This window comes from Ursus arctos, unplaced genomic scaffold (assembly GCF_023065955.2).
Source record: "Ursus arctos isolate Adak ecotype North America unplaced genomic scaffold, UrsArc2.0 scaffold_3, whole genome shotgun sequence".
Taxonomy (NCBI): domain Eukaryota; kingdom Metazoa; phylum Chordata; class Mammalia; order Carnivora; family Ursidae; genus Ursus; species Ursus arctos.
The window spans coordinates 84,096,962-84,114,742 of NW_026622985.1; the positions used below are offsets into that span (position 1 = coordinate 84,096,962).

Here is a 17,781-nt window from a genome sequence, read left to right on the forward strand (position 1 = left end):
TTGATAATGTCCTTGCCTTAATGAAATTTGTAATCTAGTGGGGGAATTCAGATTAATTAATTAGTGTCGTGTATAGTTTATGTGGAGGCATAAGGCAGCAAAACAAAACCTTAAAACTAGCTTCGTGCCTACAGTGTTACTGCTGCCACTGCTTTCTTTCTTCTCCGGATGGAATTAATGGCAAGTGTGGAAAGACGCTCCCTCACTGCCTTGCTACCAAGTGCACACTCGCTCACCCTTGCAGGCTCCGAAGCATTGTCCCTCCGGTCAATGGCATCCTCATGGAAGCAGAGATCAGGACTTGCTCACTGGCACATTATTCTAAAAATTCCATCAATGCGTGGATCAAAGATCATATCATTGGATAAAAAAAAGATATTAGATAGCTAGTAATTTCATCTGTGGAGAAGCTAAGAAAGTACTACTTTATATGTAGCAACTTTCTTTTTCTTTTTTTTAAAGATTTTATTTATTTATTTGACAGAGATAGAGACAGCCAGGCAGCAACTTTCTAATTAAAACAAATGATAAAACCAAAGCACGTCCTCAGAGACCAGTCATTGGTCTAGTTTGGATTTTTTAATTCTTTATCCAAAATAATTTTTATTGATTTTTAATTAAGTGGGGGAAAAAAGGCATGAAAACAGTTTCATCATGAAACATACAAGTATTTACAAAGGCACTTTCTCTGCCATTTGCTTGCATCTTGTCTTTCCCATCTGTTTCATTTTCTCCTGGTATTCTCTCTTCTTTTTTAAATGACGTTGACCCACAACTGAGACATTCGATGGACTTCTCACACACTAAGTTGTATATCCAGTTATATCTGTATTAAAAGCATAACATAGTGGTCGAACAAGTATTGGGATGGCTGAGACATTGTTCTTGTTTTAGGTTTTGATTTTTCTATTTGTTCTTGGTTTTAAGAAATAGGTTGGTGGTTCTTTCTTTACCTGTATTCGTTCTACGTGGAGGTAGGAATTTATTGCCTTCAAAATCTATTTCCAACCTTAATATTACCCCACAAATCAGTGGCTCGCCAGCAGAGTAATGACTAAGGAGAGAAACATAAAACAATGCCAGTATACCTGTCCGCCTTCCAGATTTAAGGCCTTGAGGGTGATCTGAATAGTCATGAAAGAAAAACTTGATTCTTCTTTCTGAGATCTCCATTTTACAGCAGTCTCTATTTTTGTAACCTTTTTCTTGATATTGACAACTAAACATCTTTACTTGTAGTATGATAGTACAGTAAAGTAAAAGACCACAGCTCTTGAGCTAAAAGAGATAGATGAGCTCCACCTACCTTAATGCTGCCTAATCTAATGTCTGTTATCCAGATGCGACAAACCAGTAAAGCGGTTCCTTTATTCATCTCATCAGTGTTCACTGAGCACTGGCCACGTGCTAGCGAGGACTGTAGAACAGATGTGGGGCTTGTCCTGGGAGCTTACCATCTAGTATGGGATTCAGGCAGGTCAGTGCTGGCTAACAGGATAGTTTGATGGGTGCTGTGATGAGGGGAGTAAAGAGCCTCTGGGATAGAAGATGTGGGAGACACGTGGGATGAGGAACTTGAGCGGGAAGGAGGACAGGCACGTTTGATGAGGTGCAAGGACAGCCTGGAGTACTTGAAGTGTGCAGGGAGATGGCAGAAGATAAGACCAGAGACATAGACAGGAGTCTGAGCATAAGGGATTTGTAAGCACTCCTGTGACGGCTGTGTTCCAGAAAGTGCGCCCTGTGGGCTGCTCGGCAGAGGGTGGGGGAGGGAAGACTGGAGACAGGGGGACCAGCTGGGGTACAGTCACTGCTCACGATGGCATGAGTTAGAAAGCAGGGTGTCATTACTGGAAAGTGGACAGGACAGTGGCTTCCTGGAATGGGATACTCAGACCTGGTGCTGGAATCTTATGTGTTGAATCTCTTTAAAGGCCCAGCAGTTAATTGACAACTATTTGCATTGAGGGTTAGGACCAATTTAATTTTCCTACCGAATGCCCTAGGAAGACCTGGGCTTTTGGGGCTAGCCTTTGAAAGAGTTCGCTTACTGACCAATATGGCGTGCTATCATGTGCATGAATTTATTTTTTATTTATTTTATTTTTATTTATTTTTTTCCCCATGTGATTGAATTTTTTTTATTATGTTCAGTCAGCCAGCATACAGTACATCATTAGTTTTGGATGTAATGGTCAACGGTTCATTAGTTGCGTATAACACTCAGTGCTCATCCCAACACGTGCTTGAATTTAGATGTGCTCACAGCCAAACCTCTGCCTAAATATTTGCAGGAACAAAAAGTTTGTTATTTCCTGAGGGAATCTGGTCCAGAACTGAGCTTCTAAACCTGCATGCTTCTGAATCAAACTGAAAAGATTTCTACTGCTAGCTCTTCTCAGACATCTCTTCTTCCTATTTCCCTGAATATGTTGCCCTTCCATTGTTTGGTCTGACCTTACGGATTCCTTCCCTGCCTGATCATCTCTTCTCCAAGGACTCGGTTAGGATCCTCCAGGACAGCTGGCCCAGGAACGGGCCTTTCGAATGTCTAAGCTCACTCTCAGACTCTCAGGCCCCGTGTTGTAGTCTGGCGTTCATCTCTCACTCACTTCTCTGGTGTGGCTCCCATTGCAAACCATGACTTAACTAATCCACCATGACTTAACTAGTAAATTAATTAGTAAATATATAAACTCGTGGAAAGCTTATTACAAATGGAATCATCTTGAGACCGGGGAGAAGGACACCGCAGATAATGGCCCAAGCTGGTTTCTTTGTCTAAAATTTGGCGTCATTTTTTTGCTGAGTTTAGTGAAACCCTGCTTTCACCGTGCAGTATTTCCTTTTGAAGATGTTTGCATTTGGGCATCATGCTCCATAGTGAACATTTCTGCATGTGGGAATTGGATGACAGGATTCAAAAACCCACGGGTCATCTTAGGTCCTTCATAATAGAAGGTTCTGCAGTGGATACAGGCTGTCATCCTCATTCTCCACCTCACTGAAGCCTTCTCTTTATTTACCTGCCTAGAAGCTTCAAATTACTTCTTTCCTTTGTCTTCCTTTTAGAAATTCTGAAAAAATTCCTGCTGCTCAATTCCTTTGTTGAAAAATGCAAATCCAGCCCCCCGCGTAAAGGCTAGGCTAAGGGCGTACACCACAGGATGCCAAGTCGCCCATTTATCTTTCCCACCTGTCAAGGACACCAGTAGACAGAGGGTCCCAGGGCCCTGCCAAGGTGTGTGAAGAAATGCCAGTGTATTCACACAACAAAACAAATAGCACAGTGTTTTGACAGTCTTTTCTTAGAATATACTCTCCTTCCTGGGTCTGTAATTTAAATGTAATGTTAAGACCTTAAAATTTACTAGTCTAATTAATTCCTGATGATAATGGAAGGGGAACAGCGGTATGAATTATAAAAACTGGACTCTAACGGAGAGGCTTTCGAGGTTGCGACTCTACGCTCTTGGTGCGACAGTAAAGGACCTGACGCGGAGGCGTCCTGGCTTTGCTACTTAGTCACCTTTCTTAGTTGCTCTGCCTCAGTTTCATCATCTGGAAAAGGGAAACGGCAATACTCGCCTCATGGTTTTTTGTGAGGAAGGAATGAAATAACATGTCAGATGTCTCTAGCTGTTCTCATCTTCTCCTTTAAAACCACAGGAAACACAAAGATCAGTTTGCATTGCATTTCCAGAACTTAACACTAGGAAGTCAGAATGGTATGAAATCGAGAGTCGTGGGCTAGTTGGGGCCCCATTGGCTATTTCTGGGACTGACACCGGTCTGCTGTGTGGCCTTAGACTAGCCATGTTCATTGTCCTCCACCAAATGGAGTTGGTCACGCCTGTTATCCCCCTCACAGTTGTCATTTACTGGTTCATGTTACGGATAACTAGCGACTGCCTACATGGGGGCCAGGCGTGGGGAATGCAATCGCAAGTAAGATGAACAAGATAAAGTCCTCTCCTCAAGAGTCCTATGTCCTGCTGGGGAAGACAGGGAGAAACCAGATATGTGAATAAAGCAAGGTAGTTTTGGTGATATAGAGTAAGTGGGGGTGTGGGGAGGGGAGGGGGTGTCATCGCAGACAGTGATCCGCAAGGGCCTCTCTGGTTGAGCTGAGAACTCCATTCATGGTTTCCCATGGGAGGCTCATGCCTGGTGTTGATAAGCACTGGCAGCGCTGGGGAGATGAGGTCCTGAGCAAGGCACTGGGATGCAATCAATGGTAGGCACTGAGGCTATGAGCATGTAAAGAAGAGGTGCATAATCAGCGGTAGCGGGTCAAGAGGGGCTTTTTGGGCAAGGAGGAGGAGAGTGGGGTCACTTAACTTGAGTCCTGGAAGACAGGTGGGCCAGCCAGGTGAGGGATGAGGAGGGGCGTGGGGAAATGCCCACAGAGCAGAGAGGACACGAAAACTCTGGGGTGGAAATACATGAGTAATGAACTGAAGTAGTCGCGTGTGACAGCGGGGGAGGTGGCTCAGAGGTGATCAACAGCAGTGTGTCGAGATTCGGTGTGGATAATCCCGAATTGGTATAATCCCGGTAGAGTATAGCAGCTGAATGTAGTCTAGCACCTCAAAGCCACAGCGTTTTCACAACGATGGTACTTCTTAGTTCATGACTCATGGATCAGTTTCAGCTTCTTCAAAACCTACTTTTACCTTTTCCATTTTGAATCTCAAGCTGCTGGAAGTAGACCAGTTACCTACTGTGTTTTCAGGGCCTGCCACACCACAAGACCGCCTTACTTTGGAGAAGGGGATCGAGTCGATTATCATTTTATCTCTCAGGAAGTGTTTGACGAAATGCTAAACATGGTAAGAACGTTCTCCTTTGTTTGCATTACACAAGGAATCCACGCTCTCTGGTAGCAGTATTAGGAGCTAGTGATAACAAAGAGAAAAAAATGTTGTGTTTGTTGCGAGAGAAATGTTCTTCTTGGGTGGTTTTTTCCTTAAGCCATGTATACATCCTTGCTGACACGCAGCTTTATTTTAGGATCTTGGAGAGAATATTATGAATTTTCAGTAAAGCTGAATGAATAGACGTTTTAAGAAAATGGAAGTACCAAGAGTTCTCGTGATCCGTGTTTATCACGTGCCGCTGTTATTAATCAGACTTTACTCAAGACAGGCAGTTCTCACAGACCAGGTCTGACGTGCGAAGCTTATGGATTGAGTCTCCCTTGGTGTTTGAGTGTTCTGTCCAGAAAGCACTCCTGTTTGCTATCACTGGTGCTTTCTTCTTCTTCTTTTTTAAGATTTTATTTATGAGAGAGACAGAGGGAGAGAGAGTGAGCAGGGGGAGGAGCAGAGGGAGAGGGACAAACAGACTCCATGCTGGGTGCAGAGCCTGATGTGGGGCTCAATCTCAGGACCCCGAGTTCATGACCTGAGCTGAAACCAAGAGTTGGGTGCTCCACCGACAGAGCCAGCCAGGTGCCCCATCACTGGTGCTTTCTAACTGTTGTGGCCCTAGGCATCATTCCATCATGGTGTGTCTCATTCAGTTGGCGTGTCCCGGACACATACATAGCCTTAACCTTCCACGTTATACAGCAGTGCAGGTAACTGTCATACAGTTAAGCATGGGATCTGCAGTTTCTACGAGCTTAATTTTGAATGGCCAACTTTATACACAGTGCATGTTTTCTCTTGCATTCACAGAGAAACCCAAGTGAGAGAGTCCTGTAATCCCTAGGCTGTTTCCCCTCTAACCTTGTCAAAAGAACATCTTGGAGATTCTTGATAATCTTTTCTCCTAGGGCTGTGTTTTGGTAGTTCATTTGAATGTATCAAGAGTACTTTGGGATTTTATATTCCTAAAAGCCTTAATAAAGATAAGAAGCATTATCTTGATATTAGTAAGAAGGATTCCTTTAGGACACTTTGGGTTGAAAGATAGCTAGTTCCCAAATTTCATGTTAATTTCTCTTGTTAGAGTCTGAGGCATTTTTTCTTGGTTCGGTTCATCTGTTCTCAGTATCCCATATGCTCCCCTGACGTTCCATACCTTATCGTACTGGTAGTAACTAAGTCTGGTTCAATTCCTAGTCTAAGAAATCGCTGTACTTAACACCATATTTGGTTCTACAGTTTGACTCCCTCTACAAAAAAAGAGTAGGACTAGTTTTTACTGCTTTTGCTAATGTATATTACTTCAGTATAATGTCATTTTCTTCAACTTGAATGTTGCTTCTGAGCTCCTTTCCTTAAAGCAAGCTTGAGACTGTTTCACGAAGAGGCAGACCTAGAGGTTATAATTCATGACACATTGTCAGCTTTGCCAGTCACACCAACACACTCAGCCTTCTGTATATACAACCCCCCTCCCCGGAACACCCACCCAGACAGCCTGCCACCCCACCTTGTCAGACTACCCTGGCATACCCAGGCCCTGGACACCTCCTGTGGACAGTCACAACCATCCACTCCTCCACCCCCTCATCACCACCCCACCGCATGCCTACAGACACACGAACCTTTTTTAAGGACATAAATGCAGTCACTTCCCTGAAGATATTTTTCGTCTCTTATGGAAATAAGATCACAGACCTGGAGGCTTCTGAAATATGATTATTGCTGTTTACTAAGAAATCTGCAAGCCAGGAAGACGTGAAAGGAGTATATCCCCAGCCAAAAGCTGGAGGACCACTTAATCTCAATTCTCAAAAAAAAAAAAAAAAAAGTTAACAAATCCTGTGTTATATATAAAAGTACAATGCCACATTCCTCCCAGCTCTGCAGTCTTCCAGAAAATATTTTTGGGATCCACAGAGGGAGGCCCTTGTACACGCAAGTAAACAAATGCATAGTATATATCTGAAACATGAGTCAAGAGTACATTTTGAGGGGCGCCTACATGGTTGGCTTGGTTAAATGTTCAACTCTGATTTCGACTTAGGTCATGATCTCTGGGTTGTGAGATTGAGCTCTGTGTCAGGCTCCACACTGGGCATGGAGCCTGCTTAAGATTCTTTCTTGCCCTCTGCCCCTCCCCTACCTCCAAAAAAAAAAAAATCCATTTTGAAAACAGGATGAGTCACAGTAAACAAGATAAAGTATATACCTGATGGGAGATTCAGTATCTTATCTACTTATACAGATGCAATATAGATCTGAAGAGTAGATGTCCTAGTATTTGCTACAAAGAACAAAGAAGGTATGGCATTGAAGGCGTAAAATATTAGGATATTTATTGTTGAGTTTTGAACTTTTCGAATGCATGAAATACACTTCTTTGGATTATGAGGTGTGTGGCTTTTCCTCATCACTCACAGCAGACACGTTCACTAGAGACCCACGCCACCACAACAGATATTCCGTGTCTCATGGACTTCCAACACGCCCCCTCCCCCAACAAATAGCCTGTCCCCCGTTCCCAAATCTCCAGAACGTCTGGGGCCAGCAGGCAGAGGTAGCATAAAGGACTCCTGACAGCCACTGTTCTTAATGATGATGCCGCCCTCCGATGGGATTCAGCGGTGCAAGTTTTCATTTCATCATTTCTTTCAAAATCCCCTGCATGAGGAGCCCCAGTTGCCAAGACCGTCCGTATTTTTATTCCTTCTTTTGTCATCAGCTTTCCAGTGTAGATGAGACCTAGTAGCTTAATAAATATAACATTGTCAAAGCAAAGGTCAATTTTGAGAGGCATATTTTACTTGGACCATTTTGCAAGGGAGTACAGCTTTGGGAAGAACTGGGCTTCCAGAACGTAGATAGAAGGCAGTATTTAAACCTCCAGTGACGATAGGGCACACAGCAATTCTGTGGAAAAACACTTGGGGCAGTGTCAATAAAAAGCTGGGTTTTATAAGGAAAAATAGAATTGGGTCTGTTTTTCATGGCTTATCTCAGGATGCAAAGGTTTTCGGATGTCCCTGTAATTCATGGCCTTCAGGCTTATCTTGGAAAGCAAGGCTTTCGAGAATGGGCGCTTTTTCTGGGGTACCTGGTCTGCCAGCATAGCCAACATGGCCGAGGCAAAGGGCGAGCTATCAGTTTGGCTTTCTCAGTGATGCCAGTTGATGCTGCAGGTTTGGCAAGGAAGCGGGTAAATAAGCAAAACAATCTGTTCTCCCAGAAGCTTCCGTGCCTTCGCTCTCCTCACGTGTTTTGTCAGCCGATTACCAGATCTCCAAAAACTTCATTTTTTTGGCCAGCTGAGATTTCTGAATAAATTTCTCTACCACATTTTGATACTAAGTTTCATAAACCCGTCATCAGCCTTATTATATTTGTAAGTTTTATGGGAAAATATAAAAGTAAGACATCAAATAATTTTATTTACATTAAATTTCATTATGGCAGCTGTTATATGAAAATCTCTGTACTTCTCAAATTTCAGGGGAAATTCATTCTAACATTTAATTATGGTAATCACAGTTATGGATTAAACAGGGACACCATAGAAGGTATCGCAAGAGACGGCTTAGCAAGCTGTATTCACATGGAAATAGAAGTAAGTGTTTTTTCATTCAATCAATTTATTTTTAATGCGTGTGTGTGTTTGTGTGAGTCTCTGTGTGTGTGTGTGTGTGTGTGTGTGTATGTGTGTGCGTGTGTGTATATATATTTGGGGTTGAGGAGGGAGCTATGAATGCAGGTGGCACACTGCCAGGCACAGGGGGAAGCTTCTAGTTCCTATGGGGGGGCAGACATGAACAATTCAACGACAGGAGTTACTATACAAGACATTGGTCGCTCATATACTAGGAAAAGAAAGTGCTCCTCAGGATTTACTTTCTAAGTTAATTTCCTCACTAAATTATCCCCTTTCTTTTAGGGCATGGTCTCTCTTTATATAAAGTGATATTAGGTAAAGGTCCTTCTCACAGGCAGTGGAGCTGGCGCGCTGGCCCCTGGGGACCTGCCTGGCAGCTCAGTGCGGCAGCCTTGTTCTCTGATTTTTCAGGGGAGGCCTGTGGTCTGTGCTGTCATTGACTCCCCTTGCTCGCTGGTTGCCATTGCTTTGAGCAATTTAGACTTGGAGATTTTAGGAGATATCCCTCTCTGCCCCCATATCCCATCTCCCCCAGTGATCTTCTATAATTAGAATATGCAGAAGTTTCTCTCCAATGCAGATCCAGAGCAAAACCATGACTATCCTACTTATTTGTTTCAAAAATATATAGCTTTATTAAGTATGTGAAATCTCTAAAGACAATTGATCGTGTTTTTAAGGTAGCTTCACTGAGCGGTCTAACAGTTTTGTAGTCAGAAAAAGAAGTTAGAAAAATGATTCTGTTAGATCAAACTTACAGAAAAGAAAATTTGGACTGGTTGGATATTCCTTTACTGTTGACTCTGAAACTTCTTTAAAACTGTCTCCTGTCTAACTGGGCCGAGCAGGAGACTGATTCCTTTTTGGCTTCTTAGATCGGAGTGTTGCCTCACTTCAGTGAAACTGGTCACATTTCTTCCAGCTCTGTCATCTTTCTAACTTCAAAATCCTGCAATTCTCATCTCTCTGCAATTGATTGCATTTCCTTCTCTAAGGAGGTTTTCTGCGTTTCTACGCTAATAAGCAAAAAAAAGGGGCCTTTTCCCAAAAAATATCTTTCTCAGACAAGGCACAGACTCTCCAGCTCCTGGTGCTTAACTTTTTTCCTGTCCACTGGTTCTCTGAGGGCTGGTTCCTGTCTTCTTCTTCTTCCTCCCCGAGAACTTTCTCCCACTCATTTCCTAGAGGTTGACTATAAACCAGGCCTGATGTCCCTGATTCTCCCAAGTGAAAGCATTTTTCCAAACTGCTCTAGTCATTGACAGTTTTAGAAATTATTTTTTAAAAGATCCCATATTTCATCCCTGCCCCCTCCCCCCAAACGTTTAACACAAAGATTTTGAATGTTGAGCTAAACTACTGATGGTGGGATCGAGGTGGAAGGAGCTTTAGAGTTCATTTGGAAGGGCTCTTGCGTTTCAGCGATGAGGAACTTGGTGCTCGTGGAGCAGTTCTGGGATTTGCTCGCGGTCTGCGGTTGCTGGGGCGCCGCAGGCAGTCACCAGCCAGCCCTCCTGATCCGCAGACCGCCACCCAGCCCTGCTTCTCGGCCTGAGCTCCTGGCAGCAGGCTGTCCAGAGCCTGGCTGTCCCTTGCTCTGGGTAGAAGCTGGGAGATGTAATAGGAACCAGCCCACCAGGTCGCTGGTTTAGGAATAGGACTAGTCCCAAGGAAATGACAGAGGGGTAGCAGAGGAGCCTTAATTCTCTGGTAACATCTTTTATCTCCTAGAGCTGCAAGGGTGCTTTTTGAAATGTAGACTTGAAATTCTCAGTGGGGCGCCTGGCTGCCTGGGTCTGTAGAGCACGCAACTCTTGATCTCCGCATTATAAGGTCGAGCCCCACATTGGGTATAGAGATTGCTTAAAAATAAAATCTGAGAAAAGAAAAAAAAAGAAATTGTCAGTACTAAAGATGCAGCACTACTGTGAATGTACCTGTTGGTATCTAACAATTTTTTTTTTTTTTAATTTTTAGAGAGCGTGAGTGGGGAGAGAGGGAGAGGGAGAGAGAATCTCAAGCGGGCCCCATGCCCAGTGTGGAGCCTGACACTGGGCTCGATCTCATGACCCTGAGATCATGACCTGAGCCGACATCAAGAGTCAGACGCCTCACTGACTGAGCCGCCCAGGCGCCCCCAGCAATTTTCTTTTTTAACCATCTTGTTAATTAGAGTAATTGGTTAGCAGATAACCAGGTAGTTCTTTTATTTCCAGTAACAGTATTTGATGAACAAAGGGAAGTAATCCAACTTGGAGATATTTACAGGAAAATAATAGCTACTTAGCTAAATAAATCTTTTAATACAAGACTACTTATTACCCCGATGTTGTCAGAGGTCTCCAACATGATTTCGAAGTTGTGTCTCTGTTTCTAATTTATTACCTTTTCTTTAACAAACAGGGTGTAAGAAGTTTGAAATTTTCTTATTTTGAGCCTCGATATATCCTGGTGGTGCCCATGAACAAAGAAAAATATGAGGGATATTTGCGGAGAAAAGGATTATTCAGTCGGGTAGAGATTGAATTTGCTGTCTCCAGAGTGGACCTTTATGTTGAAACCAATCAGAAATTTCCAGGATATTTTGATGCAATCATCAATGCAGGTCTGTAACTTTCAGTGAAGTTTTACTTTTGAAGCCTAAGGGCACCGGGGGGAAATCTGCTCTAATGTACATTCTTAACTGTTGGCTGACTGCAGTTCCTTGTGGTTGTAGGAGTGGGGTCTCCCTGCTTCTTTTGTTGGCTCTCTGCCAGGGGTTGCCCTCTGTCCTAGAGGCTGCTCCCGGGTCCTGTGCATGGGGCCCTTCTGTCTTCAAGCTGGTGACCGCATATCGCATTCTCCTCATGCTTCAAGTCTCTGCTTTCCTCTTGTGCTACCGGAAAACTCTCTTCCTTTATGGGGCTCAGGCGATCAAGTGTAAGGCCCACCTGGGTAGTCTCCCTTCTGAGTGGCCCAAACGCAACTGATGAGTGACCTTCATTACATTTGCAAAAATCCCTTTCGCCATTTAATGTGACATAATCACAGGAGTAACACCCCCTCCCGTTCACAGGTTCTGCCCACACTGAAGAGAGGCAGTTACGTGAGGGTGAAGGGTCATTAGGGTCTTAGAATTCTGCCTACCACAATAGTCATAACATTAGATGTAGCTCAAACAATTATCACCTACGGTTGCGAATTGTATTTTGGTATGATTCTGTTTCTTTAAAGTACCTTCTCTCATTTACTGTAGATGATCTGGAGGTTGCCTACCAAAAGCTGAGTCATCTCATCAGAGAATACCTCGGACTGTCTGAGGAAACATCCAAGAATCTGGCTCCAATTGCAGGTACTACCATCTCCCTTTCGTGCCAGGAAAACAAGTCTGTGAATTGCTACTTGGGTACTCATCGACCAGGCTCAAGCTGGTTCTAACTCTTTAATCCCCCTCCTTCCTCCGGTGTGATGGTCCCCACAAATGAGCTGCGTGAATCAGCCCCCTGGACCCGTCCCTCTCCTTGTCTGGGTGGCCTTAGTGGCACTCACAGGACTGTCTTTCAGGGACATGCTGGCCAGTGCCTCCTTGGAGGTTTACGGTAAATAAAGGCCAGCCTCCCGGTTCAGAACTCAGCCTTCCAGAAGTCTGGCTCCCTTAGGGAGCTGAGGTGGCGTTCTGCTCGGCAGGTTTGTATGTAGCACTGTTTTAATCCAATAGATTTCTTTCTCCTGTTCTTTGCATTGCCACAGTCCTCCAAATGGGTACTAAAGAGGATAGTGGAAGAGCACGGTCAGAGGGTGTGAGCCAGGCTGTGGCCCTCCCGCTCCCTTGGGCAAGCTGCTTCACTGTTCGGAGCTTCAGTTGACTGTCTTGCTAGATGGAGTTTATGTCCTCCATTAATGAAGAGTTAATGCCTCATGGGGCATGTGCAGCAAACGACATAGGCTGCAGAGCAGTGCATCTCCTTGGAATCCAGGAATTCTAAAGCCCTAACTTAGAATTTGGGTACATGAGTATTTTGAGATAGGTTGAGAAGGTTCTCCCCAATCCACCTCACCCCAAATCCACCTGGGAAGGTAAAACGGTAGAGCTCCGGTAGAAAACAATATAATATTCCTCAGAAAATTAGAAGTAGAATTACCATGTGATCTAGCAATTCTACCTCAGGGTCTCTACCCAGAAGAACTGAAAGCAGGGACCTGCATAGATGCTTGAACACCAGTGAATGCAGCACGATTCACAGTAGCTGAGAGCTGGAAGCAACCCGAATGTTCGTCAACAAACAAATGAATAAACTAAATGTGGTTTGTAAATACAATGGAACATTATTCAGCCCTAAACAGGAAGGGAATTCCGACACACGCTACAACGTGGATGAGCCTTGAGAACATTCTGCTAAGGGAAAGAAGCCAGGCACAAAAACACAAATACTGTTCTGATGCCTCTTCTATGAGGAACCTAGAGTAGTCAAATTCATAAGGAGCGAAGAATGGAATGGTTGCCAGAGGCTGGGGGAGGGAGAGGAACGGAGTGTTGTTGCTTAACAACTACAGAGTTTCACGATTACACGACGAAAAGAACCGTGGGCTTGGTGGGCTTCGTGGCACACCATGTGACTATACATAGCACAACTGAACTGTACACTTAAAAATGGCTAAGATGGCAAACTTTATGTTGTGTATTTTTACCACCCTAATGACGAAAAAGAAGCCCCCCCCCCCAGCCCCCAGTGGGCTGAAGTGCTTTCACATAGTGCATGTTGTAAAATGTTGCCGTGAGACCCTGGCTCGCTGCGTGTTCGTGTGCTTCAGCCTTTGTGACTCTTGGCCCAATTAGGAGTTCGCCGGCCGGGTTGGATCCTGGCTAGGTTGAGGCAGGCCCAGCCACGATTTTGCCAGATTTCAAACTGCTGGTGCCCTTTTGCACTTTTTTCAGGTCAGGCACCCTTGGAATTCTGGAACGAGGTCAGTGTGAAACTGGTTCACAGCCCACAGATATCGGAGTGAGCCTGTCCCATGTGTGTCTTCTAGGAGACAGGTGACCAGGGTATGACTTACTGCCTGCAGACGACCGGAAGACAGTGTGCCCTGTGCGCACACAGGTGTTCATGGAGGACTGGAGGACTGTGCCCAGTCTACACGGGAGGGACATTCCGTGAGGAGCGTGCCCGTGTGTTTATCCAGCACTGCTCCCGTCCCCCACGTCAGGCATCCGTCCTTAGAAAGCCGTGCCTGGCAGGCTGCGCAGTGTATCTCACGAGGCTTTGGTAGCTGGGTGGAAGTCTCTCGTGAGGAAATCTGACTCTTTGCTTTCAGTCTTTGCTAACCCAGCAACTTCTGATCTCTAATTCGGTCCCCCGGGCGGAGCTGTCCCGTGGGGGGCGCTCTCCTACGTTAGCACAGCCTGCTCTGATCCCTGAGCCAGGCCCGTCTCCCGCTGTAAATTAGTAAGTGGGCGTTCTGGCTTTTAAATCAGCCCCTTGTGGAGTTAGATGAGCGTGAGTCAGTCCCCCGAGCCTGACCAGGTCTGAGGAAGGGAGAGAAGCATGTTTGTCAGTCCTTAGCTATGGCGCTTGAGGAGGACGCTGCCTCTAAGCCAGCCGGGCTCCAGCTCTCCATCCTTCCACATTCTGTGACCGTGAGGACGCTGACTATTGGGTGCAGTTGCCATTTGGCAAATTAATAGACCAGATAATGTGTGCCTGGGAAAACAGACCCCCGTTTTAAAGGGTATAATAAAGCTTCATTTATTTGGACCCATTAGGTTAGGCCTGTCTACTTAATGGAAAGTATGAGTTATAGAATTTGTTAAAGGGTTATCCCTCTCAGATACATCGAATAACTGAAACTGGGTCATCCAGTTATTGACTAATAGAGCCTCAGCTTTAAAAAGGAGAGGGGAGGGTTTATAATTAATACATCAATTCACTGGCCTCCGTAGACCCCCATTTTCCTGGCAGGTTTAGTGTTTGGGAAAATAATGCGTTTCCTTAAGAAGCCAAACCACCTCATTTTATTTAAGTAGTCAATCTGTGGAGGACGTTACTGTCTTCAGTTGACGGTTTCAGGATAAACTTGCCCATGAGGCTTTGCGGAGGCCAGACATGATTCAAGTGAGTATTTAAAAATTCTAACGAGCATAGTCCTTACTAATAAAGCTTTTAAAGGATCTCGAGGGGCTTGTGGGCCCTAGGGCCACTCAAGAGCCAGTGGCCTCTTGGTGTTTCAGGGCGGTGAAGTGTATGCCAAGGAGGGCAGGCCCAGATGTTCACAGGTTCACTGCAGGCGAGCAGGGCCCACCCATAACCACCTCAAAATGAGCGTCATGACTCCCCGGAAAGGGACCAGAGCCCCAGCAGGGTCACCGCCCCAGGCCTGCCTGGCTCTTAAATTTTTGCTTCCACTCTGAGCTGGGCTCCCTCTGATTTTAAGTTCTGTAGTTCAGGTATGTTTACATAAAGACTTATCTTACATATGTAAATATAAATGAGACCCCTAGAAGAGAAGGCCAGTGTAATTTCAGCATAGCGGAATAGTTTGAACCTTTAATGGAGCTGTCCAAGGTAAGAAATTGAAGTAAAAAATATTTAAGAGTCTATGAAAGACAGTCTGAGCAATTAAAAAATTGAGCTGGAAATAGGAAGCCTTAGTTTTTTATTCCAAATTTCACCGATAATCACTAATTTGATTAGAGAAATCACTTTGAACTTCCACTTCTAAAAAACAAAGGCAGTGACATATTATGGAACATTCTAGAATTTGCTGAGGATTTCCCCATTAGATTAGACTGCCTGTAAGGTAGGCTCCAGTATGAACCGAAACCTGGTGGCCAATGGCATTGTTTTCACAGAAGCAGGAATCCTGTACCAATGCCAACTGAGAAGAACTCCTAGATATTTAAAGTAATAATACATAGCTTTATCTTTAGTAATTTCATGTTGCTAATTTGTAACTGAGAATGAGTTTTTAATTTCTACTCTTAATGATGAAAGTAGAACAAAGTCATAAAAGTAAGCCTGAAGTCTGTCAGCTGAGTATAGCAGCCCCATCAGCCTGCACCCAGAAACGCAAACCTTTACCAGAGGAGAAACTAATTGAATTTCCATTAAATGCACATACGAAATAATAACTTTAGGTACCGAGTGATTATAAAACCTCAAAATACTGAGATGTACCAATAATTAAAAATGTTTATCAACCATGGTACGGATGATCTTATTTTTTTTTTCCCTATAGCAATGCAGGTCGTATTCATTTCTAAAGCATAAAGACTAAAAAAATCCTGAGCAAACAATGCAGTTTTTATGAAATAAGAAAAAAACTCACTCTATTCGCAACTCAGTGTAAGGGATGTCCTTACCCTCCATGTGTTTCTTACAGCCTACTTCTGGAATACTTATCTGGTGCTCCCAAGAAAGCTTTTAAAAAGCTGGTCCAACTACCACCCTGAGTTCCTGCTATAGAAATCATAAAATAAAATTATATTTGCAAATCATTATTTAGATCTGACTAATGATAGAGGAAAATGATGATGGTGATGATGAGTCAAATAGGGAGAAATGGAGCAATTAACTGTCCCCACGTGGTGCCTTTATCTCTAATAAAGGGCAGGATATCATTTGCCAAATGATAAGTTGTTGAATTCTAAAAGTGGGGAAAAAATCTTTGTGTGTCTGATTCTAAGAAACCAGGGGTTTACAAATAGAAAGAGCCTTCAGCATTGGGTTTCACTGTTCTTATGCCTTTCTATTTTTTTAAATTTCTTTTTTTGTATGATTAAAAAAAAAACATAAAATTAGCCATTTTAGCCATTTTAAGCGTACAACTTAATGGCGTTAACTACATGCCATTGTAGTTAATGGAATTAACTACATTCAGAGTGTTGCATAACCATTCCTACTACTTGTTTCCAAAACTTTTCATCCCTCCCACAAAGAAACTCTACTCCCATTAAGCAAGAACTCCCCTTTAGCCCCTGGTCACCTCTAATCTGCTTTTTGTCTCTATGAATTTGCCTATTCTAGACCTTTTTACTGTTCTTATATTTTAATTTAACCTTGTTTCTTGACTAAATTTGTATTTGTAACTGTCACGAACTAGGGAGATAGGAATGATGAGCAGGGCCATTCCCTCAGAAACCCCACCAGGGGACAAGCTTTTCCTCGTCCCCATGCCTCCCCACCCTCTCCCCAGAGACGTCTGGTTCAGCTGGAGGCACAGGGTACCTGTCCAGACAGGGAGGTTCAGGGAAGACTCAGAGTAGCCCAAGCTCATGCTGCTTTGTGGAGAACGGACAGTAGTGGCCAGGAGCCTGGTTCGCTTCTGGGATGGACCACCCTGGGGTCACCTGGGAGGTCTGACTTGGTTTGCAGTCTCTGAGCATCAGGTCTCCCCCAAAGTGGGCTGAGACTAGTTTCTTCAAGGCTCTTCCACACTGGTGTGCCATCCGTGACCACAGCATTTCAGAGCCATGTCCTTAGGACTAGATTAAGATATTATATGGGCCACCAGAGTATGTGTGGGCCTTTCTCATAAACAAGTGCCTGTCAAGTTGATTGTGTCCATGGTTGGTCCACGAGACCAGAATCAGACGGAGAATTTGCTCCATGGTGATCGAAGGACGTGTCCCCCTCTGCAGCATTAACGTGCTAGTGGCCTCTGAGAGCCATTGCTGAAACCAGGGTAGACTCGGAGGGAAAAGAGAAAGAGACCCGGGGGGTGGGGTGGGGGAGGGATCCTTAGGAGCAGCTCTTCTGAGCCATGGCACCTCATGCTTCCGTGGGATCCGTTCTTTGCCTCCTTCCATTCCCTACTGACTTAGTGAGTGCCTGTTGAATTTCCCGTACCTTCCCTTCCCTTGATAAGCTGATTATTCCTCATAGAGCTCCCAGTTTCTTGAAGGGGACTGTCATTAAACAAGTGGGACTTCCCCGGTCTTAGGTGTCCATCCTCTAGTTTCTACCATCAAAAGCAGCACTGACCTCTCTAAGCTGTGGAAATTTCAAATCTCATTCACTTAAAAATTGTTCTTGCCACACTCAGACATGGATGTACATTTTGGTTCTGTGAATAAGTCTCTGTATGATTATTTACTGAAGTTCATGGTTTCAGTTGACTAAGATTGTTTCACATTCTACTAAATAAGACAGTTTAGGCACCTAGTGTCCCCAAGGGGAAGGAGTGGTTACAGTTCTTCTCTGTGTGTAATTTTATTCTTTTCAAGGGCCTGTGTGCATCAGGAAAGGAAAAGGTATTTTTTTGTTATTTCTAAAGTTACTTAGT

General features: G+C 44.2%; 1 protein-coding gene across 2 annotated transcripts in view; it reads left to right on the forward strand.

Moving 5' to 3' along the window:
- The window catches only part of LRGUK (leucine rich repeats and guanylate kinase domain containing), a 106,438-nt gene that overhangs the window by 48,495 nt on the left and 40,162 nt on the right, over positions 1-17,781 (forward strand). For both annotated transcript variants that reach the window (XM_057304556.1, XM_057304557.1), the window contains exons 12-15: positions 4,736-4,832; positions 8,365-8,478; positions 10,924-11,125; positions 11,756-11,851. In XM_057304556.1, coding sequence (XP_057160539.1) covers positions 4,736-4,832; positions 8,365-8,478; positions 10,924-11,125; positions 11,756-11,851 — 509 coding nt within the window. The remainder of the gene's footprint in view (positions 1-4,735; positions 4,833-8,364; positions 8,479-10,923; positions 11,126-11,755; positions 11,852-17,781) is intronic.